Below are 24,054 nucleotides of genomic sequence, written 5' to 3' on the forward strand. Positions count from 1 at the left end.
CTAAACCACCAGCTCGGTCATGAGAAGTTAGGTACCCAGACTGCTAGAAATGTCGGGCCCTTTTGTAAATCATGCCACATGTCCCTGGCACAGGGAGCTCCCATATGCCTTTTGTGCACAGCAACAGTGTCACGTGGGATTCTCTCGGCTCCCACCTGTACACACCATGTGCGTCAACAGAGGGTCCCCGAGAAGAGCCCGGGGAAGAATTGAACAGGATAACAAGACGGTGTCAGCCACTGTGCTCAGTGCTCCCTGGGCATTTTCTCAGGCCTCCCGACGACCCAGGGAGCTGAGGTGTCACCACCCTCCTCATTTCCGCGATGAGGGAGCTGCGGCACAGAGGGCTGACGGCAGCCAAGGTCAGGTGGAAAGGCAGGGCACGGACCCAGGCAGCCAGGCCCTGAGGTCTGAGCTCTTCAGTCCAGCCACCCATGCCCCAGAATGGATGCGACGCACTGGGGTGCTTGGCAGGGAATCACTGTCACTGTCAACCACACGAAAGGCAGCCAACAATGATGAAGAAAATTTAAAAAACTACTGCCTCTTGCCTGAACGGCTCGGTCGGTTGAACGTCCGACTCTGGCTCAGGTCGCGCTCTCACAGTTTTGTGAGTTCGAGCCCCACGCTGGGCTCTCTGCTGTCAGCACAGAGCCTGCTTCAGATCCTCTGCTCCCTCTCTCTCTGTACCTCCCTCACTCGCGCTCTCTTCAAAACAAACAAACGTTAAAACAAACCTACTGCTTCTTGAGCACCTACCATGAAGGGCAGGGATAGTTAGGAGGGTGTGACCTTACTAACTGTGTGACCTTCAGCAAGTTCCTCAACCTCTCTGTGCTTCAATATGCACACCTCTAAAGGAAGGTAATGATTCTACGTCACTCACAGGGCAGTGAAGGAGACCGAATGAGCTCATCTCTACAAAGTTCTCAGGGTGATGACCGGTACAAGATAAACACTCGATAACGTCAGCCGTAACTTCTGTTCCCACGTTTTGGCGCTATGCTAGGCACTTGGGACACAGATCGTGTCTGACGGAAACCAGGGAAGCGTGTTAATCCTCCCATTTTTCAGATGACGAAACTGACTGTCTGAGAGGGAACATTTGTTTGAGGCCGTCCAGCTGACAAGCGGCGGTCAGAGTCTGTGCTTACGTATGTAACTGCAAAGCCAGCCAAGAAGTGGAGTGTGTGCGCCCAGGCCCCGTGTCTTAACCGGAGGGTGGTGGGCGGGGCCCCAGAGGACCACCCGCTGCAAGGCGAGGGCCGGATGCCTGGCTCAGCTCCCCTCCGGCCTTCTCGCCCGGCAGCTCTTCGAACCCCCCACCCCCACCTGCCAGCTGCCCACACCTGCACTTCCCTTCCCCCCGCTCTTCCTCCTCAGTGGAACAGAGGAACCCCTCCGTCCAAGCTCCAGAGGAACGACCCCCACCCCCGCCCCGCAGAGACCATCATTCACCCCTCTCCACTGACACACTCCCAAGCACCTTACGGGGTCTGCTTAGGCCACATTCTCACCAGGAAGCCTTGCTTGACAGAGAAAAATGCCCTCTTCCAGCGCCCACGGCACTGGTTCACTTTCACCCCGGGGCAAGCGTACCAACCACCTGCCGACAGGTCCGACGGCCCCTTGTGGGCAGCCATGTCCCAAGCCAGGAACAGTACCTGGCACAGACCAAATGCTGCCACAGACTGGTGCCATCCACGGTGTGTAAGGGCCTGGGTGAGGGGCACCACTCGGGTGTTATGGTGATGGGTGTTATGGGGATCCCATAACGCCAACACAAGGATGGGCGTGCAAAGTCCTGAGCGCCAGGGAGGAAGAGGAGACGTCACTGCTAAGCAGGGGCAGGGAAGGCGACACCACAGGGGCTCCTTCAGGGATGTTTAGGAGTCACCCAGTAAACAAGGACACAAAAGCCACTCCAGGCAGATGGAACAGCACGTGCGAAGGCACAGAGAGAGGCGCAAACACGGCACTTTCAGGAATCTGCAAGAAAATGGGTGATCTGCACGAAATGGGTAAGCGGAGAACACAGGGACCGATACGGATCTTAAGAGCAGAGATTCCTGTGGGTATTTTGCATAATGGAAGTCAGAGTGAGTCAACGTCTTCCTAGAAGCAAATAGCTCACCCATGTTAAATAAATGAACTCTTCAGAGCCATTTGGGTCCCATTTCATCATTCACCTACTCCCCTGTGTTGAATCATGCCCCATTAGAATGAAGTCATCTGGCTCCCTCAGCAGAGCTCACAAACCAGTGGATCTCCTCAGCGTAGAGGCAGAGGGCCAGGCTGCCCAGAAGGGAGCGACAAGCAGCCACCCCCACCCTCCCTCCTGCCCCCCAGACGAGGAACAAGACACAGCCCAGACGGGAGGTCTCTCACCCCGAAGGAGAGTATGACAGCCACACACCTACCTGTGTCTGACTCCACAGTCGTTCCTCCACAGCCCTTGGAATGACCACCCAGCTCACCCCTCCTCTCCTCTCTCATCTGAAAACTGTCCCTAAAACACAGGGGCAAGACCCTGGAAGCCCCCTCTGTCAGTGAGCCAGCCCCCTGGACCCACACTGAACCAGTTCGACTTTCTCTCCGGATGCAGAGACTTCAACTGAGAAACCAGAAGTCTGGGACGCTGGGTGTGCATCACGTCAAGGACAGAGCTCGAGGGTTCAAGACCTCTGCTGCCCACGGGGCTGCCACAGTTTCACCCTCCCCGAGACACGGCTACTCAGCTCTCCCAACAAATACTCCCTTTCGCTGTGACTGTTTGGACCACACTACTCAATGCTGGATTCACAGCTTGCAACCAGAAGACCCTTAAGTAATGCACTTACATTATTTCCAATTCTATCAGGAGGTAAGCATGCAATTCCCCCATTCACAGATCGGGAGGGTGGGTTTCAGAGAGATGAAGGGACTTGCCCAAGGTCATGAACTAGCAAGAAGAACGGGCGTTCCAACACAAATCCTGGGCATTTCCTACTCTGCACAGTTTCCTTAATGACTAGAAGGAAACACAGGTCATGCACAGACCACAACCTGAAGAGGTAGCAGATATGTAAAGAGAAAGCTTAACGGCTCACTTCTTGGTAAGCAGGGCAATTTAGTGGCCTGCTAGATGGATGGTGTCTACTTTGGTAGCTATGTCACAGCTCGGCAACAAACACATTTGTTTGGATACTCAGGAAATTCAGCAGCGCTGTCCCAACCATGTCAACAGCCAAGCTATAAATCTTTGGCTGAGGCAAGTTAAATACGGTCAGTGTGGTTTACTCTCTGTTCTTCAATTCCCTGATCGTCCAGCATTAATTCTCAGGATCACACAGTGATCAGAGGCAACAGAGACCGCCCAGACTCCATGGAGACCTCATCATAGCCTCAAGTTCTTTGTAGAAATGGGCAGAGGATAAACCCTAAATCAACACAAAGTGGCCGAGGGCACAACAGGAGAAATCCACGTTTTCTACAAAAAACGAACTACGGTCTAAAAAGCATACCTTTCTCATGGGGGGGGGGGGGGGCGCGAGGGGAAGGAAACTGCAGGCTGTGCCCAGTCGGGACTACCTGAACTGACACTTTAGAAATTTATAATTCCAAAACGATCATTTATAATTCCTTACCCACAATTAGCAATTAGTCTTGCAGAACAGAATTAAAGCCTTTGCGAAAACACTAAGGCATTTTAAGGGCGCCTGGGTGGCTCAGTCGCTCGAGCGTCTGACTTCAGCTCAGGTTATGATCTCACGGTTCATGGATTCGAGCCCCTCATCAAGCTCTGTGCTGACAGCTCGGAGCCCGGAGCCTGGAGCCTGCTGCGGATTCTGTGTCTCCCTCTCTCTGCCCCTCCCCTGCTCGCGCTCTGTCTCGCTGTCTCTCAAAAATGAATAAACGTTAAAAAAAAGTTTTTTAATAAAATAAAATACTAAGGCATTGTGGTAATTTAAACATCACCAGCATCTACACGTAACAGCAAATGAAATGATGATTCTTCACTTGTGATTCTACGCAGTACAGACAGAGCCCAGCCCAAGAAACCAAAAAAGCGGGACAGCTGATCAAACTAGTGAGATTACACTGGAAAACACTCAGCCTGTTCCACACACCCATAAACGTTTCGTTCGACACTTAGACACAATTTACGACTAAAACGGGATTCGAGGGGCACCTGGGTGGCTCAGTCGGTTAAGCGTCCAACTTCAGCTCAGGTCACGATCTCGCGGTCCATGAGTTCGAGCCCCGCGTCGGGCTCTGCGCTGATGGCTCAGAGCCTGGAGCCTGCTTCCAATTCTGTGTGTCCCTCTCTCTCTGCCCCTCCCCCGTTCATGCTCTGTCTCTCTCTGTCTCAAAAATAAATTAAAAAAAACGTTAAAAAAAAAAAAAAAAACGGGATTCGACATAGCAAAGTTCGATGAGATGCGTTCAGGTCAGTGAAGATCTGTCCGTCTAAATGCCCAGCATCACCTACGTGGTGACAGGGCCAAGAGAAAAATCCTGGCCTCCAGGCTTCTGGCCCAGCCCAAGGGGTCCTCGACGCTATGCCGGTATTCTCATCCAAGAGAAACGGCAGAATGCCAGTCCACCAAGGGTCGGAGGTAAGAAAAAGCCCCCACTATCCAGTCAGCGATGCCCCCCGGCCCAGGGCTGACCCTGAGCCTATCCACAGTGCAACAGCTAGCACTGGCTGCCAAACAACTCCTACACCAGCCGTAAAACGACCCCTGATTCGTCCTCCCCAACCACCCCAGGTGCCCTGGCCCCTCCCCTAGGGACCTCTCCAGAATCCAGTAACCGCAGGGTTGGTACCCACACCAGAGCAGGTACTCCAGCCCTACTGCCCGAGTCTGATCCGATGGGTGTGCCCGTGCTGTACGGGTTGTTAATTATTGTGAGAATCACCCTCCACAAAACCGCACGTCACGATCAGAGCCATTCATCAGGGAGCTAATTTGCGTAAGAGTTCTCTGTCTTCTGAATGTATGAACTTAATTAAAGCCAGGTTTAAGGGAAAAAAAAAACCCAAAACCTTGGCCTACAGTGAGCTCCTCTCCTTTCCCACATCTGGCTGCCAAGTTGCATCACATGCAAGCTGGGGGTCAGAGCAATCCGTATGTATGTCACACGAACCAAATCATTTCTTCCCTCAACAGACATTTGCTTACTGGGCCACGCACTGGGCCAGGCATCGGGATTCACACACGAATTCCAGTCCCCTACCCTGAGGTGCCATCCGTGGTGTGCAAGGGCCTGGGTGAGGGGCACCACTCGGGTGTTACGGTGATGGTTATGGGTGTTATGGGGATCCCATAACACCAACACAAGGATGGGCGTGCAAAGTGCTGAGCGCCAGGGAGGAAGAGGAGACGTCACTGCTAAGCAGGGGCAGGGAAGGCAACAACACAGGGGCTCCTTCAGGGATGTTTAGGAGTCACCCAGTAAACAAGGACACAAAAGCCACTCCAGGCAGATGGAACAGCACGTGCGAAGGCACAGAGAGAGGCGCAAACACGGCACTTTCAGGAATCTGCAAGAAGTCAGCTGTAGTTAGAGATGATGGCGAGCGACCTGAGGCCAGACCAGGAAGGAGGGCCTGCTGGGCCAGTTTTCGTGTGTATTTGAACAGGAAAATTTTCTTAACACAGAAATTACATACAGAGATTACATAGTTCTTGAGAGGTGAACGCTGGGACAGCAAATACAAGGCTCATCTTTTTCTTTTTCTTTTTCAATTTTTTTTACAGTTCATGTTTCGAGAGAGAGCACGTGAGCGGGTTTACAGAGAGAGAAACCCAAGCAGGCTCCGCGCTGTCAGCACAGAGCCTGAAACGGAGCTCAAACCCACGGACTGTGAAATCATGACCTGAGCTAAAATCAAGAGTCAGATGCTTAACGGACTGAGCCACCCAGGCAACCCCTAGCTCATCTTCAACGAGCTGTGATTTACCAGTTTCCTGAGTGTTGCAAATGCCAGTGCTCAGCTAATGGATACTAATCTGTAAGGCAGACAGACTAAGAACCCTCCCCGTATCTGTTAGAAGCTCAATTACTGGCAAGAAGGCCCTGGAGGGGCTCTAGATGAGAGCAGGTATCACATACGTGTCGGGAGAGAACGTGAATTCACGTGTGACGTCCGACTCCGGTCAAGCTTACCTCGGAGAAGAGCCGTTTGCATGGTGACCGCCACAAAGAGCACTTTTCCGGGGAGTCTTCACTCCTGACCGTGAGATCCTCCCCGGTCTGTGAATGACGGTTCTGCTGGACTGCTTCCGAATCTTTTTCACTGAATTTCTATGGAAACAAATCGTGAGGAAGTTTTCGTCAAGAAAAAAAAAAAAAATCTTCGTAACAGATTGTCCAGAACTCTTGAAGGGAAGATATTTTATTTTTTCTTCACATTATTTTCCTCGAAAAAATTTCCATCATCCCCAAATACTAGGCAATCACAAAACTGTAACGCAGCCAGCACCCCCAGGAGAAAAGCAGCCCGCGGGCACGGCACAGGCAAGGTGGTGGCAGTCGTTACAAAGCCCTTCTCCCCACCACCGAGATGGCTGCCCAACGGGTGTGGAGCACCAAGCCCAGGCCTGGCCCCATGGGATGGGGTTCCCATCCTGGGTCCCCCTTGGCCAGGGCATGACCTCCGGGTCTGCTTCCTATCCTGCGGGGTTACTGCGATGATAGAGGAAGTGTTTATCGCAACCCAACAAAATCCCGTCTCTCTCGAAACATCACAAATTTGACAAAACTTGAACCATCGATATCCGCGAGGAAACTGGACTTCGGGAAGAAAAACTGCAAACAGTGTTCTGAGGTGTGGTCACAGATGAAAGGGTCCTCGTGATGACGCACAATACAGTCCCCCTCGTCGACCCCTTCAGAAGATCGGGCATTCAACAACACAACAGGACTGGAGACCGTTTCTCTGATCTCGTGGCCAAGTTCAAGCATGGAATCTATCTCTAAGTGTTTAAAACCTAGAAACTCCTTAGCTAGGGGTCTGTCCACTCTGGGTCAGAAATTAAGGACGAGAACCACCTCTCATTCCTAAGAACCTATCAGACTTACTTCATCATGTCAAGCTTTTATGAGAAAGGAGATCAGCACAAACATGAAAAAAACAGAGGCACTTTTTCTTATAAAAACCTCTTTAACTGTCCCCGGAAAAATCAGAAACCAAATAACCAATACTGAATTTCTAGACTTGCTATAATACAGCTGCGCTTGACGTAACGCTTTTCATTTTCCTTTTTTAAAAGTCCAATTATACATATACGCTGTGTAACAATCAAACAGCACAGCACGGCTTACAGGGAGAACGTCAGCCCCCACCTCTTCCTCCTCACCTCCGGGCCCCACTCCCAGGAAAACACAGCTTCCAGCCCCTCGGCTTCTTCCGCTATTTATATTACATTCCTAGTCTCCCGCGGCCTGACTTGTGAAAGTAACATGGGTCTCGGCTCCTACGGCACAAGTTCAGGGGTTTGGCTCTTACATCATCTGCCTCCCCACCTCAGCACTTTTCCTGATAGTTACCATTTCAATTCAAATGACAGTCCGCATTCACAGCATCATGACCACACAAATACTGTCCACGACTCACCCACGTGGCCCTCCCGTGAGCACATCTCCTTTCGTGCTTGCTTCTCTGCTTTCCTTGGAATCAGTAACAAGTGCTTTGCTCTATTTGTCCACTTAGTTCATGAAACTAAATTAGGTACTTAATGTAAATTCATCTTTTTTTTTTTTTTTTAATTTTTAACGTTTATTTTATTTTTGAGATAGAGAGAGACAGAGCATGAACGGGGGAGGGCCAGAGAGAGAGGGAGACACAGAATCTGAAACAGGCTCCAGGCCCTGAGCTGTCAGCACAGAGCCCGACGCGGGGCTCGAACTCACGGACCGCGAGATCATGACCTGAGCCGAAGTCGGACGCTTAACTGACTGAGCCACCCAGGCGCCCCTGTAAATTCATCTCTAAACTCTCTAAAATAACTTTCAAATGTCTCTAGATGGAGCCAGACACACCAGGTAAGGGAAGGGCTCCGTTTCTGTTTCTTAGAGAAAGCCCAACGTGGAGGCCCTCTCTCGAAAGCACTCAAATACAAGCTCTCTGCACCCTGGCACTTCTGGTCACCACAACCTAGGAAAATCCCCTACTTGCTGGATCCCACGTCTCTGTCCTGTTCAGTTAGCTTCTCATTTGTATGGATAGGATCACTGTTCAGGAGTTCCCTGCAAGGGGGTACCCTGGAGGCATAGGATTTTAGGCACCGAATGCCAGAAAACGCCTTTGTCTGCCCCCCTCTCGCTGCCAGCTCAGCGGAGTACAGAATGCTGGGCTGGACGTCACTCTTCCCCCACAATCTGAAAGTGCTGTTCTCCTGCCTTCTGGCCTCCGGTGTTGCTGCTGTGATCTCTGATGTTATTCCGAGTCTGGGTCCTTTGCATCTCGCTCTAGAAGCCTCTCAGAGCCTCTCTTTATCCCCACGTGCTACTATTTCACAAGGACGTGCCTTGGCAGTGTGGGTCACTCACGACTCATTGTGTGAGAAACGCAGCAGACCCTGTTGAGGCACAGGTGTCTGTCCTTCCGCTCCGGAAGCTCTCCTAATACTCAGGTTTTCCCTCCTCTGCTCTGCCTTGTCCCATCTTTCGGGACCTCCTGTTGCCTAGAGATGGGAGCTCCTGAGTCAGGCTTCTACAGCTCTTATTGCTTCCCTCTCATTTTCTCACCCCTGTTTGTTTCTTTGTTGGATTCTGTTTTCTGGAAAACTCACTCAACTTTATCTTCCAGTGTTTCTAACTCTCCTGTGAAACTTTTTATATCTGTAATCACACTTGCAATTTCCAACAGCTCATTCTTCTTTTCCAAGTATCTTTTATTTTTCAGATCCTGATCTTGGCTCCTATCTAAAGAAGTTATAGAGCCTCTGGAGAGCTGTCTGGTCTGCTTCCCATCCTCCGGTTTCTACTGCCTCCACATAGCTTTGTGCTGTCTGTCTGTCTTTCCTCTTGGACACTTTTCTCCTGTTTGGGGAACTCAGGCCGTCCAGCTACCTTGGAAGGTAAAAGTGCTCAGAGGCTCTGAGTGTGGAAAGGGCAGGGCAGTACAGGTTCGTTGTGAGAGGACCAAGTGGGGACTTGCTTGTCCTGCTGGAAGACGCCTGACTATCTTTTCTCCCCTCAAGGACTCTTCCACTCCCTCCTCGTTTGCATACAAGAGACCCACTCCTGCCTTCCACTCCCTCCTCATTTGCATGTAGGCTTCCACTCCCTCCTCATTTGCATCCAAGAGACCCACTCCTGCCTTCAGCCGTATCTGGTGACCCCCAGGCCACAGCTTCTCCGGTTTAAGTTCAGCAGAGAGACGGTGAAGAGGACGCGGTCACCGAACTGCCCAGCATTCCAGCCAAATCTCCTGGTTACAAAGGGACCAGGACCCTCCTCTGCCTGCTGCGCCTCTCTGGGTTCTGGAGGGTAAACCAGCTTGCTTCTTATTGGCACTTACTTCACTTTTGAGTGAAAGTAATAAAATCACCCAAAGGCTCTCAGTCCTGTGGGCTTGTACCTTTCATCCCTTCACTGTCATCTTAACAAGGCTCCAGTAGGAGGCAGAGTTAAATGCCCATGGTGAGTCCAGCTTGGCTTACCTGTACGCCTGCACTAAATCAAAACTTCACTATACGATCAAGCAAGAGGGGTACTCCGCGACAAAAAGGGACAGTTAGAGGAAAAGCACAGAATCAGAGGCCACGGTGCACGTCAGGAGCAGCAGGCACTCACAGCGGAAGGACCTCGGTGAAGCGGGCCGGCCTCTGGAGCGAAACAGCCCAGGGCCTCAATCGCGCTCTGCCGCTGACCAGTGGTACGACCCAGAATCAGTCCCTTCCCTTCTTGCTGGTGGCTGGCGTCCAAAGGACACAAAGAAAGCTCTGATGTGCTCTGACACACAGCAGCGAAGGCTATAATCATTTTTGCCAGCCTTATTTTTATATACGCATTTCTGCAAGAGAGTTTTTCAACAAAATGACCTATGGCAAGTCAACAGATTTAAACACAAAAGAAAAAGAAGCTTTGGTACCCGAAGCAACAAGTCCTTTGGATTCATACTTCCTGTTAGACTTCTGATCATCTGCTCTTGACTGTGCAATTTTTTATTGCTTTCACTCAAAAGACTCTTGTAACGATTCTCCACGGCCTTCTCTCTCTCATTCACTTCATCGCGTAATTTCTCAACTTCATTCCTAAGGTCCTACCAAAAGGAAAAGAAAAAACAGAATTTATTTCACAGATTTCAAGGGGACACTCCCTCCCCTGTTTCCGCGATAGAAGAGCAAGCGAACAGATGTGTTTTAACAAACATGCGCTTCCTTCTCACAGAAGGTCTCGTGAAAACCAGCTTCAAAAATAAGCTGAGGGGGCGCCTGGGGGGGCTCAGTCGGTTAAGCGTCCCACTTCGGCTCAGGTCATGATCGCACAGTTCATGGGTTCAAGCCCCGTACCAGGCCTGCTTGGGATTCTCTCACTCTCCCTCTCTCTCTGCGCCTCTCCCCGACGTGTGCTCTCTCTCTCTCAAAAGTAATAAACTTAAAAAAAAAAAAAAAGGAATACGCTGAAATTTGGAAAAAGCTTTATGCACATTCATCACAACATTATTTATAATACCGAAAACCAGAAAGAAATTAAATATCCAACAATAGGGAATTAATTATAAACAGTATGGTATAAAAAAAAAAAAAAAAAAAGCACACAATTCTGAGGAACACCAAACCAGGATACTATATAATATGATCCTGATTGTTTCCTAAATGCTTACACAAAATATTGTTAAGCCCATGAGGAAACACGTCAAAATAGTATACCTAAACAGTGGGAATGTGGGTGACTTTCAACTGATTCTCTTATTTTTCTGAGTTTCTAAAATCTCTAAATAAGTCTATACTACTTTCCTGATCAGGAAAAAAAAAAAAAAATTATCTTCAATAATGACATTCACAAGTAACATGGAAAATGCTCGTGTTATAATGTCAGGGAGAAAACCCACAAAACCAACAGTAAACAGCGTGATTATAACTACCTCAGGATATACACGACTTGTAATACTGAAGTACTATTCATAAGGGCGAAAAGCTGGAAACACCCAAATATCCACCAGTAAAGGAATAAACTATGGGTCACGATGGAGCACTCAGAACCGGTAAAGAAAAAAGAATGAGGACTCTATCGATACGCTGCCCTACAGTAATCTTCAGAATGTACTGCTCAGGTGGGGCTCAGGAGGACCCCAGGAGGAAAAAAAAAGAAAAAGAACGTATAGCGTACTGTCATGTATTTAACGATAAAATCAATTAGATGGTTGCCTTTAGGGAAATAAACGAGAACATGGTAGAAGGAGGGAGAAGAACTCATTTTACAGACGTGACACTCGAAGCCGTTTACATGTTTAGGTAACTGTTTGAAAAACGACATAAAAATCCCCTAAAACCACAAGCACAGCACACAAACAAACAAATGAACCGAACTGTATATCAAGTTGACCGGTTAGCCAAACAGGGAGGAGTTATTTCAGCAACTTAAAAGCGGAGTAATTTATATGCCCCTAAGTGGGGTACTTCTCCAAGGACACAAGGAACCACTGCAGAAAATCTTACACTGTTTGAGTAATCGTGCTGGAAGCAATATTTGTATTGTTATTCTGAAACTGTGCATGTATACATACACTTATTAAATAAGTAATTATTAATGTGATGAGAACCAAGACTACAAGCCTAAGTGAAAACCAATACAAATACAAAAATAAGTACAAACATGTCTTTGTAAATATGAATTCCAACTATCAAGATGAACTTCTACTTTCTGCGATTTCCTTCCTTTCACTGCGAAAGCCTAAAATCAGCATCCTCCCCGGCATCCAGACTGTAGTCTTTAAATACCATTTCCCACCAAAAAGAACCAGGGTGCTCAGAACACAGCCCCTAGAACAACATCAGCAGCAACACCTAGGAATGGCAAATGCAGTAAACAACCAGAATAGCACTCAATAAATATCTGCTGGGAGGACGGACGGATGGATGGATCGATGGACGGACGGATCAGGTAGATGGGATTGCTCCCCATTTTATGAATGGGGAAACAGGCTCAGGTAAAGTTATTTACCCACAATCATGGTCACTAAGGGACAGCACCCGCCTGATGCCACCTCTGATTACCAGCCTCTCAAGCTCACTTCCACACTATGACCAGGGTCTGGATTTCTTTTGAAATGATCCCCATCCACCTACAGTCATCTGACACTTGCTCATAGAAACCTCCTCCTAGGGGCGCCTGGGTGGCTCAGTAGGTTAAGCGGCCGACTTCGGCTCAGGTCATGATCTCGCAGTTCGTGGGTTCGAGCCCCACATCGGGCTCTGTGCTGAGGGCTCAGAGCCTGCAGCCTGTTTCAGATTCTGTGTCTCCCTCTCTCTCTGACCCTCCCCCGTTCATGCTCTGTCTCTCTCTGTCTCAAAAATCAATAAACGCTAAAAAAAAAAAAAAAAAAGAAAAGAAAAAAGAAAAAAAGAAACCTCCTCCTAAAAACTGGATCATAGGGACCATAAAATCTTGTGTTAAGCCAAAAGGTACATCTTTAAATTCACAATAAGTTTGCCCGCCATCTTGGAAAGGTCATCCTGAAAAGATCATGCCTCCTTTTTAATCTTAAAATACTTCTGCATCATATGCTAAGTCAAAAGTGTACACCATTTGCATGCATAGTAATTACTGGTCCACTTACATCATTTCCTTGATTCCGTTCTCTCCGTCGCATAAACACCCATCAGACGCATTATTTTAATGTCTGGTTCAAGTTCTAGTCTCTATGTGCATGTACAGCAATTTACACCGCTCTCCCATTTCATTTGCTTATACAATTTTAATGCGGGTACCTAGATTAAGAACTTGCATGTTTTGGGGCGCCTGGGTGGCGCAGTCGGTTAAGCGTCCGACTTCAGCCAGGTCACGATCTCGCGGTCCGTGAGTTCGAGCCCCGCGTCAGGCTCTGGCCTGATGGCTCGGAGCCTGGAGCCTGCTTCCGATTCTGTGTCTCCCTCTCTCTCTGCCCCTCCCCCGTTCATGCTCTGTCTCTCTCTGTCCCAAAAATAAATAAATGTTGAAAAAAAAAAATTTTTTAAAAAAAAGAAAAAAAAAAAAAAGAACTTGCATGTTTTAAGTGAGAAAGGTGACCAATATGCCACATTTCTTCCACATGTTCCCCAAACTAACAGAGTTGACCACATGAAAATGACCTGTTCCAAAATCCCACAAAGGACATGTAACTGGGTCATTCCTCAAGATTACAGGTGCTTAATCTGAGGTCCACTGAATGAGGTCCCACTGAATGGGTTGCCTATGCAAATGTATGTGTATGTGTGTGTGTGTGTGTGCGTGTGTGTGTATTTTTGGTGGTAGAAGGCCCTCAGCGTAAATCAGAGTCTCAGGGAAAGTCAGGACACCAAACAGGATAAAGCATTTCTCTTATTATAACCATTTGTAATAGAAACTACTATTCACCCCGCACCCGCCTTGAGCCAAGCATGTGCCAAGGCCCTTGGACATAAAACATCCTGAGCCCTGATGACTGCATACATGATAAGTATTGAGTCCTGTGTTTATAGAAAGGAAACCAAGGCTCACGGAGGCTGCAAGTTGTTTACAGAGCTTTACAACGAGTAAGTTCTAGTGCTGAAATTCAAACCCAGGTCGGTCAGACCCCAAATTCTGTGCTCTCTCTCACCCAACCGCACCTCTGTTAAGACCAAAGAAATAGAAAAACGCTCTGGGGCACCGGCTGCCACTGGTCAATAATTCCAACGCCCCAAGCTAATGTCACAGTTTCTCAAGGACTCGGGATTGACAAAACATCCAGCCTGAAAGCTACGCCCTCCTGCTAATGAATGGGGCAGGACCAAGGACCCTGGACCTCACGCGAAGAGCAGTCAGAGAAGGCTTGAAGTAAAAGGCCCACTGCAGGGAGGGGGGCACGTGTGTGCTGAGGTGGCCTTGAGGAGGAGCAGCTGCCATGGCAACACAGAGGCGCCGACAGGCTCCTGTGCTCGGCACCAGTGGAGTTATAATAAATGTTTAGGGGAGGCATGGAGACGGCATGTCTCGCCTGAGCAAAACAATCAGAACCGAAAATTGATAATCTTGGGTGGTTTCCCCAAACCTCTTTCAATATCCCCAGGCTGTGAAGATAGGCAGAAGTAGACTCGAATCCGGGCTCTACCGCTGACTAGCCGTGTGACCACAGATAGGTAACAAAAATCTTTGAGTGTTTCCTTTCCAGTAAATGGGGATAACAGTACAGGCTCCTAGGGTCCCCGGAGGGTTAAATGAGACAATGTGCGATGGGCACCCGGCACAGCAGGTGCACAGGAAACGACACTACGTCATCTCCCGCCCTCTGCACGCATATCCTCCAGGCAGACCTCTACTCCCAGGTTTCCTCCTGTGGCCACAGCACCACCACCCACCGGGCCCCAGATCCCGCTCCTCCCCCTGGCTCTCACACACACCTTGACAGGTGACTCAGGCCTGAAGGGAGAGCCCAGCCTCCGCGCAGAGCACACGAGAGAGGAAGGGTGAGTATGTGGCGATTTTACGTGGACACGAGTGCCCAAATCCCGCCCTGCCAACTACCCCTACCCCCAACCCCCTGGAGTTCTCACAGGAGCTGAACCAACCACAGACTGGGAATCAAAGTACAAGTCTGTGAAAATGGCCTACCCGAAGCAGGGCTTCCTGATAAAACAGGGCTGTTCTGGGTTTTGCTTTTTGAAGGAGGAGGGTACATGCAGCTCAGGGGAGCCATCTGCCCAACAAGTGCCAGGCCTGGTTAGGCCTGCAGCAAGAAAGCTAGGGAATCCGGAACCTGGGTTCTTGCCTTAAGGGAGAGTAACCCACACATCAGCAAGGCTGGCCCGGTGAACCGGGACTCTGAGTACCCAGACAGTCCCCCCGTCCTCCCTTGAGGAAGTATTAAGGGGACAGGTAGAACCGGAAGTACTGGGGAGAAAAATGTCCTCCCTGCTCAGCCCTCCTCTCCCTCCGCCCCCCTGCCTCTGCCTTCTTCAGAAATCAGCTCTCAGCTGCTCAAGTGCAACAGCTTCCTAACTGGTCTATCTCTGCGTTCACCCACCAAATCACACACACACACACCCCGATCATTACATCTCTACCCAGGACCCCGCAGTGACCTCGTGCTAACTGCGGAATGAAGCCACCTTGCTTAACAAGCCTTCGTCCCAGGCCCCCTACTTCCCGCCACGGGCTCCAGCCTACCTTGTAGCCTTACCTCGCCTGACCACCTGTCCCTCTCCATCTGGAAATAGACACTACAGCTCCCTCCAGTTCTGCCTGGAGACAGCATGCTCACCCTGCAAGGTCCATTCCCAGTGCCATCTCTTCCACGATGCCCTCCCAGACTGCCCTGGCCCTCAGCGATCGTCCTCCCAAAACACCACCCACCACCTTTCTCTGCAAACCTCTACAGCGTTTAGGACAGTGATGGGCCCTTTACAACCATCCCCTCACGCAGCTCTCCCAACACCCCTGTGGGCAGATGCTCTGACCCCACCCATTTTACCAATCAGGAAACAGAGGTTCAAATACACCAGCAACTTACCCAAAGGAAAAGGTGGCGGAATCAGGATTTAAAGCAGGTCTATTCACGTTCTTTTCACTAAACCACTAAACCAGTGGTTTTTCTCTTTTTTTTTTTCTTTTTTAGACAGAGGGAGAGAGAGCACACGCACACACATGCATGCACACATGCGCACACAAGTAGGGGAGGGGTGGAAGGAGGGAGGGAGAGGGAAAGAGAGAGAGAGAGAGAAAGAGAATCCCAAGCAGGCTCTACACTGAGCGCAGAGCCCAATGAGGACCTTGATCCCTCATCCCTGGGATCATGACCTGAGCCAAAATCAAGAGTCAGACAGTCAACCGACAGAGCCATCCAGGTGCCCCCACACCAGTGGCTTTTCAAAGGGAGCCCAGGAAGCCCGGGGATTAGCAAAACCCAAGGCTGGCCCTCGCATCCTCTAACTGCACACTCCTGGGCCTTCCTCCAACAACGGACCCGGTTGGCTTGGGGACAAACATGGAAATCTGTACTTGATTTTAGCGCAAGAAGCCACTACCCTGAGGAACCTGCAAACCCCCTCAGGTGCATCTGTCTTACTTGCTTCTGGACCAAGAGACAGGGAAGACAGTCTGAAAACCCCTCTCCCGTACCAGACCACCACCTTGCTTTCCAGAAGAGAGCTGCCACAGGAGGATCTGCGTGCAGTGACATCAACCGAGTGGCCTCACTTTTCACCTAATGGGCAATTTTGCTTAAGATTCGCAGGTGCGCTCTGGACCAACACTGAGCTGAGCGTCGCCTTTGCGTATCACAGGGAGAATGACAGAAAAAAGAAGCGGATTATTTTAAAAATAAAATATCCCTATAATCTTAGAATCACATTAGAAATGAAAAGCCAGGCCCTCTTACTTCCTTCTGCAGTCAGCTGGTTTGTTTTATCTCCGGCCAGATGGAGAATGAGAAGGTTCTCATCCATCAAATTTCCACCTTCTCGGGTTTCGCTGTGAGAAAGCTTGTCAGAGTGCTCAGTGGTTACCTTTTTCAATACACAAAGGAAACTTCTCCAAAATCTTAATGAGGTATAGGAACCCAGTGATGTAAGAATTTCCAGAATTAGCATGAGAGAGCGGTGTCCAGCCCATGTTCCGAAGCCTTGTCGCCCCTGGGGGCGGCGGAGGGTGACATGGTGGGGGAGGGGGTGCCCGGCCTCCCACCTCACTTCTCCCGGAGCAGCCCTGCCTTCACGTTTTCTCTCCAGAAGAGCTACATTTGAACAAAGAATTCATATGCTTCAATGAATGAATAAATGGACAAACGGAAACTGCTGGAAGGAGCCGGGCTCACCACAGAGATCTGACACACGCGTGTGGCGCTGTGTGGTCCTGGCTGCGGGGACTACAAAAGTTCTGAGCAAGGAACTCAGTGTGGCTTTCACCAGGAAGCTGGCTGGGCGGGGGAGGGACGAAGGAGTCAGAGTTCAAACCGGGCAGGGGTCAAGGCCCAGCTGAGTCACTTAACAGCCATCAGGCACCACCCCTCTCTCCAACCCCAGCCGGGGTGTGATGGAACGTTCCGCCCTCTCCTCTCTGCCAGCCACTCACTGTTCTTCTTTGTGCCAGGCTCGTGCATGCTCCCCAGGTGTCCACACAGGCTCTCCCTTGACCAGCAAACAGCTACTCAGCCTTCAAGTCTCCCCTCCAAACCTCCTCCTCGGTGAAGCCCTCCCCACTCCCACCCCTGCTCTTAGTGTAGATCCAGGCTCTGTGCTCCCAAAGCGTCTGGCCCATCCCCCTACCCGCACTTATCTCGCTATATTTTAATTAGCTCTCTGTCTGTGTTTCTAGTTCTCTGCCAGATTCCTTCGGAGACTGTGTCTGATTTGATTCAGTCCTGTGCTCCCAGTGCCCAGGACAGAGCCTGGCACAGAAATTATAAAGTAAGAACCAGAGATAAGGGAAAGCCTTTCTGTCCGTGCCCCCAGAGAGACTACAGCAATTTACGTGAAAACTGATGGGAACAGCCTTCTACACCAGCCTCCACAGCAGCCCCGCGCACAAGCCACTGAGGTACTACAGAATCCGTCACTCGAAAAGGGTTCTGCCCCCCTTCCTAGAGGGATCAATCAGCTGGAAAGGAACAGACAAGCACTTTCTTCAGAGGAGAGGGGAGTGTTGATCAAGGAAGAAATTTACAGCTTTGTTGACTTGGCTGGTAACCGGGCAGACCACATTTATTAGTCAACAGTGTCCATTAGATTCTAGCGGGCAGTGGTTTGTCATGTGAAGTCCTGAGCCAGCACCTGCCACACAATTAAAAGCAGGAAAAGAGGAACGAGGAGGAGTCCGACACATCTGCCTCTGCGTGCCAGGAACCTCTGCTTTCTCATGCATTAAATGTTACCATCCATTCATTGAATCCTAAAATAGGTAAAACCAACCCCATTTCAGGGGAGAGAACCTCAGCTGAGAGAAGTTAAGCAACTGACCTAGAGGCTTAGAGCTAAGCACCTGCCAAAGCCAAGATTCGAACCCAAGCCCAGCACTGTTGCCCACTGCTCCCAAGATACCGACTCGAACTGCCAAGTTTCTCGTTCCCAGGGGAGTGGCATCATCTCCACCATCAGAACAGCTACTACTCATTGATCGTTTGTGACGTGCCAGGTGTTATGCTCGTAAGTGCTGTCCCCGATCTCAGACAATCCTTACAACCAAGCTCTTTTTCTAAGAAGAAATGGACCCCACAGTTTGGAAAGGCAAAGTTACTGGCTCACGGTCCAACAGCGAGCCAGTGGTGGAGCCAGAACTCAACCCCGGTTTTGACCCGAGTCTATGCACTCAGCCTTTTTCTTTTTTTTTTTTTTTTAATTTTTTAATATTTATTTTTGAGAGGGGGGGGGTGGGGGAGAGGGACAGAGAGAGAGAGGGGACACAGATCCGAAGCAGGCTCCAGGCTCTGAGCTGTGAACATAGAGCCCAATGTGGGGCTCGAACTCACAAACCGTGAGATCATGACCTGAGCCGAAGTCGGACGCCCAACTGACGGAGGCGCCCCGTGCACTCAGCCTTTCTTAAGAGTGGCTGGAATTTGCAAAGACAGGACTTCCTCAAGCAAAGGCCATTTAAACTGCATACTGGTCTCCAGGGACTCCAACTGAGAATCTTCCCACCCGATGGCAACAAAAACGAGGCAAGGGGAACTCTGATTCCTGAGTCACACTACTTCAGGTCTGTGGTCCTAGCCCTACCCAACCAGCCTACAGACACTGTCTCCAAATGCCATGTTTTGACTACGGATCACAAGAGACGCTCTGAACACTGTCATAATCTCATCTGGAGCTATCCATCAACAAACGCATGTGAAACCAGAGGGGTTCAGGATGAACTACCCTGAAATTAAACCTGCTCCTGTCAAAGCACATGGGATTAGCCAGCTGGGTGACGGGTACAACTTTAATTAGATTTTTGGGCTTTAGCCAGCAAATGCATCCCCACAGAGCTAAGTGCCCAGGCACTGAAGCACACACTTGTCAGAGTAGCGGATGACAGGTCTTGTAACAGATGAGAGCATTATGAGACAGTCTGGGGAATACAGCTAAACCAATGTCTCATACACGTTGCTTATAAAGGAGAAGAAAAAGACTAGCACTTACTCCTTTCCCCCACCCACCCCGAGTAGCATACAGAACACCTGACCCAGAAAAAGCAAATCTAAAATAAAGGTTTACCTCTCTCTATCACTTTTCACCAAACACACACACACACACACACACACACACACACACACAAGCACGCATGCATATGCACACACACGTACACACTAAAAGGAGAGGCTTAAGCCTCTGGAGCCAAATGATACACCAAAGTCAAGGTGTGAGGGCAAGGATGCAACAATCCGAGCAGCATTCCCGTTATAAACCACAGAAGCCAGCACACTTACAACATGGCAGTTAAGACACCAACTTGGGAACACCAGGTTTGTTGGTGTGTATTTTGCCAAGACCTCCTGAACTTCCTGGTAGGGATGTGGCTCCCTCTGGTGGCAAGGAGGTATAATACAAAGAAGGGGCTCTCTCTGGGAGACGCACCTTTGGACCCTTCTGGTTGTGGAAAGATTTCGAAGGAAAAGCCAAAGCTTGCATTCACCAGGGCCTACCAACAGTGCCTGTGCCACCGCGGGGACTCATTACACGTCCCTTGAATAAACAAACAAACAAACAAACGCAAATTATAACGTGTGCCGAGTCAACCGGCACTGGGTCACCGCAATCCCAGGCAACTGAAACAAACGTGACAAAGTGACTCTCATGGTCGAAGCTCGCAGGGCCCAGGCACCTTCTGACACAGGGAACTCCTACGCCCCAGACCCAAGCCGCCTGTTCAGACAGGTATTGGCTCCCTCTGAAGAGCTGAAGAGCAAGCACACTGAGACAGCAATTCACGTGCAAAGGATGGTTTGCCCACATCCAAAAGATAACCGGTCGGCTTTCCATCAGAAAGAATTCAGGGGATGCTGAAAACAACAACAACAAAACCCAGTATGCTTGACCGTGGACCACGGCAAAGGCTCTGAGTCAGGACTCGCCTATAAAAAGGGCTGCAGCATTTCTCACTGAGCTTGGAGTTCCTGTCTAAGAAACGAGTATAATGGGGGGGTGCCTGGGTGGCTCAGTCGGTAAAGCGCCCGACTTCAGATCAGCTCATGATCTCGTGGTTCGTGAGTTCTAGCCCCGCGTCGGGCTCTGTGCTGACAGCTCAGAGCCTGGAGCCTGTTTCAGGTTCTGTCTCCCTCTCTCTCTGCCCCTCCCCACTTGTGTTCACTCCCTCTCCCTCTCTCTCTCTCTCTCTCTCTCTCTCTCTCTCTCTCTCTCTCTGAGATAAAGACATTTAAAAAATCAAAAAAAAGAAAAAAAGAAACGAGAATAACGGGAAACAGCTGGACCATCGTCCCAGGGACTGGAAACCACATCTGAGCTTACCGACTTGGGTGACACTGACGTGGCCCTGCACAGAACTGCTTCCACTGAACGGCACAGTGTCAAAGACCCTATCCTGCTCGAGAACTCCAGAAACCCACCAGAGGCAATACCACTCCCAGGCCTGGGTCCCAGCAGAAGCCGTGCTCTTATCTCAATGTGTTCATCTTCAGACACTGAAGACCTTGTACCCGAATTTCCCTTTTTTTTTTTTTTTTTTTTCCGAAGTTCCCTTTTTACTTTCGCTGCCAGGAGCTGCCGGCTGAATTTTAAGCCCCACCTTTGGTACCGTCACAGGTCTCGCGACGTGCATTTCTCCTCACTCTGCTTCCATTTTACTACTCCCCCTTTTCGTTCCTTGACCTTAACGCCTTTATCTGTATCTTTGATCTCATTTTTATGACTCTCCGTGAACCTCTGGAAATGTTTCTGAAACACCAAAGGGAATAAATCACAATTTTTAAAGCTCCAAATAATACTTCAGAATACTTCAAACGGGGCATTCCTGTTTGTGTCCCCAAAGACACCATCCGCTCTCATACCCCTGTGCCTCGGCCCTCTCTACAAAACCCTCCCTTGCCTATCTACTATCAGCCTTTGTGTAACTCCAACTTCAGAACCGGTTCACAAGTCGCTTTCCCCAAGAGCGTTCTCTGATCCTGCGAGCCGCTTCCCTGCCCTGTGCTCCCGCGGGACTTTGTTCATACCACTGTCGTGGAAGTGTCCCCACGCCCAGCCGAGGGTCTGCACAGTGTTCAATGTGGCCGAACGCATGGATGGATTCCTCTCCTTTGCCAGGGCAGAAACAGAGGCCCCTACAAGGTCTGCTTATTTGTTGGTTTGTTTCAATCCGGAAGCAACAGCAGTAGCAGCTGGTGAGTGAATCTAGTTCATTAAAGAGCCTGTTAGAGAACAAGCAGACAAGACACGCCGGGCCAGCAGGTCCTGCTCTACGTCTGCATTGAACACCCCTTCAAGCTCCCCGAACTCTCAACAAGCCAGCGCCCTGATGTCCAGTGTAAAACGTTCACAGGAGACAGACACGGCCGAATTCTTCGGTCATAAACAGAAGGTAAGCAGAGATACCACTGTGACGCAATACATACACAAAAGGAAAGAATCCATGGCCACATCACCTCGCCGGAAACACACATATGACCTGATGCAGAAAAGGAGTCAAGGCGAGACGCTAGAAAGCTCGGGGTCACGGCCACGTTCGCCTGAGGTAAGCGTTTAGCGTGCATTGTGGTTGTTCAGGTCTGAAGCAAAGCAGCCCGCTTCTCTGGGTAACTGCCCAGCCCTCCCAAGCACGTGCCTCTGAGGAGGCCGTCCGTGGCAGGACTCACACGCACACGCGCATGCACACGTACACACCGGTGACAAAGAGCGGGCACGTGACCCACGCTGGTCTGGGCCTCTCCATACCTCACCCCTCCGGCCATCCTGACAGGGAGACAGCGGGGGCGACGGAGTGGGAGAGTCCTCCTCCCTCTTATGTAATAAACCGGGACTATGTGACCCCAGCAGGAGGGCAATGATGGTCCAACCACCTGGAACTGGAGGATGCAGATGTGAGAGGAAGAAGCCGGCTCTCAGGGACCAAGATCAGGTCCCCGCAGTGTGCCAGGGTCTCTGTCCCTCCAGCACTTTAGTTATTACACAAGGCAAGAATTCCCTCTTTTTGCCTAAGTCAGCTCAAGCTGGATTTCAGTCACGGCAGAAAAACCCCTCCCACCCCCAGGATGCTCAACCCCAATCCCTCCTCTCACTGCCCCCCTCCCCTTCCTTTCGTCACCAAACACTCCCCGCCTCCTCACACAGATGTGCAGGTGCTACACAGGAATACATCTGCTTACCAACAGCAGCCCAAAATTCTTTCAGGAGCACCAAGGTGTACCTGAGTAAGTGCTTTACGGAACCACCAAGGTCTGACGGCAGAGGGACAGGTGAATAAATTACAGCATCTCCACCTGATGTAATATCACACAGCCCTTTCAAATGTTTACCAAGAGTGGGTTATGAGATCAAAAAATTACTTATTTTATAGAGAGATGTGTGTATGTGTATGCATGTCCCCAATCCAAATTCTACTGAATGAACCTTTTATAATGACAGTGAGGGGTGGAGGGGCTGAGCTACTTTAAACTAAGTGGAAGTTATCCAGTGAAGGAGTAAGAACCATGAAAACCGCACCTCTACCTGGCCAGTCTTTGCCTTACCGCACACAACTCAAACCCTACTTCTTCTCGTTCAACTCATGTCACCTCCTCCTAGAAGGTTTCCCGACTACTCCATCCCACGGGGATCTTCTGCACCGACTCCCTGAGCTGCATTAATGAGCCCTGGATTTTAAGCTATTTTGCATTTTATCACAGATAACATTTCCATCTCCCTTTGGAAAAGATGAAACTTTCAGAGACCATGGCTTATATTTCCATCAACATCTAAAGCAGGGACATCTGGTGTTCAAGAACACGTGGGAAACGCTTCTTTTAACAACATGCAGTAAACTGGTATTCTCCAAGGTCGCCGGTGGCAGCATAAACTGGGCCAGCCCTTTGGACAAATGATTTGGCAACATGATTAACTAGCATAAAATGTTTGTAGCATCTGACCTAGTAAACTCACTCAAATCCTAGGAATTTTAAGGGAAAATACCTTTATGCCCAAAGACGGTTATCGTGGCATTATTTAAACAACGAACATGGCGACAGAACAGGAAATGATTATGTAGAGCATGTGAAATCTGTTCAGTGAGGAGTATGCATCATTCCACACGGTCACTCTGGGCCCCACACAGTATGGGAAGGTGCCCGTGATAAAGTAAGGGATCAAAGGACCCAGAGCGGCACCCAGCTGCACCAAGGTCTGAAGGGTGACACTGAAAACCAAAAAGTTACTGTGTCAGGCTGGTGGAACTGTAGGTGACGTTTTCTTTTTCTAAATTTCCATTACTGTTCCCTTGATGTTCATTAATATTTGTGTTAAAATACACAAACGTTCGTATTTCAATTCTCTTGTCGGTGTTCACGTTAGGATTTCAAAGCAGGGGATCCGGACGTCCGTGCCCACAGCAGCCACTGGAGAACTCAACTGTAGCACCTGTGGGCTCCCCTGTGAGACCGCCACTCTAATGACTGCCCACCCGAGGTCCTGTGCCTGCCCGGGGTTCCTGTGCAGGTTATTCATTTGACCAGAGTGTCAATGATCACTCAGACTCAGACCCTATCCCACCCAACTGCACCCAGGCGACGCATCTGGATGTGACTCTCAACACGCTGAATACTTAAGTTGAAATGTAACAAATTTTCGGGCACCTGGGTGGCTCAGTCGGTTAAGCGTCTGACTCTTGATCTCGACTCACGTCATGATCTCACAGTTTGTGGGTTCAAGCCCTGCATCGGGCTCTGTGCTGACAGCTCAGAGCCTGCTTTGGATTCTCTCTCTCTCTCTCTCTCTG

The 24,054-nt window shown here is 49.8% G+C and overlaps 1 protein-coding gene across 6 annotated transcripts in view; it reads right to left on the reverse strand.

Annotated features, from left to right (window-relative positions):
- CDK5RAP2 (CDK5 regulatory subunit associated protein 2) overlaps positions 1–24,054 on the reverse strand; it is a 172,390-nt gene that overhangs the window by 86,834 nt on the left and 61,502 nt on the right. For all 6 annotated transcript variants that reach the window (XM_043566251.1, XM_043566256.1, XM_043566252.1 and 3 more), the window contains 2 exons: positions 10,085–10,255; positions 6,154–6,291 (listed from right to left, as the gene is read on the reverse strand). In XM_043566251.1, the coding sequence (XP_043422186.1) occupies positions 6,154–6,291; positions 10,085–10,255 (309 nt within the window). The remainder of the gene's footprint in view (positions 1–6,153; positions 6,292–10,084; positions 10,256–24,054) is intronic.

This window comes from Prionailurus bengalensis, chromosome D4, assembly GCF_016509475.1.
Source record: "Prionailurus bengalensis isolate Pbe53 chromosome D4, Fcat_Pben_1.1_paternal_pri, whole genome shotgun sequence".
NCBI lineage: Eukaryota > Metazoa > Chordata > Mammalia > Carnivora > Felidae > Prionailurus > Prionailurus bengalensis.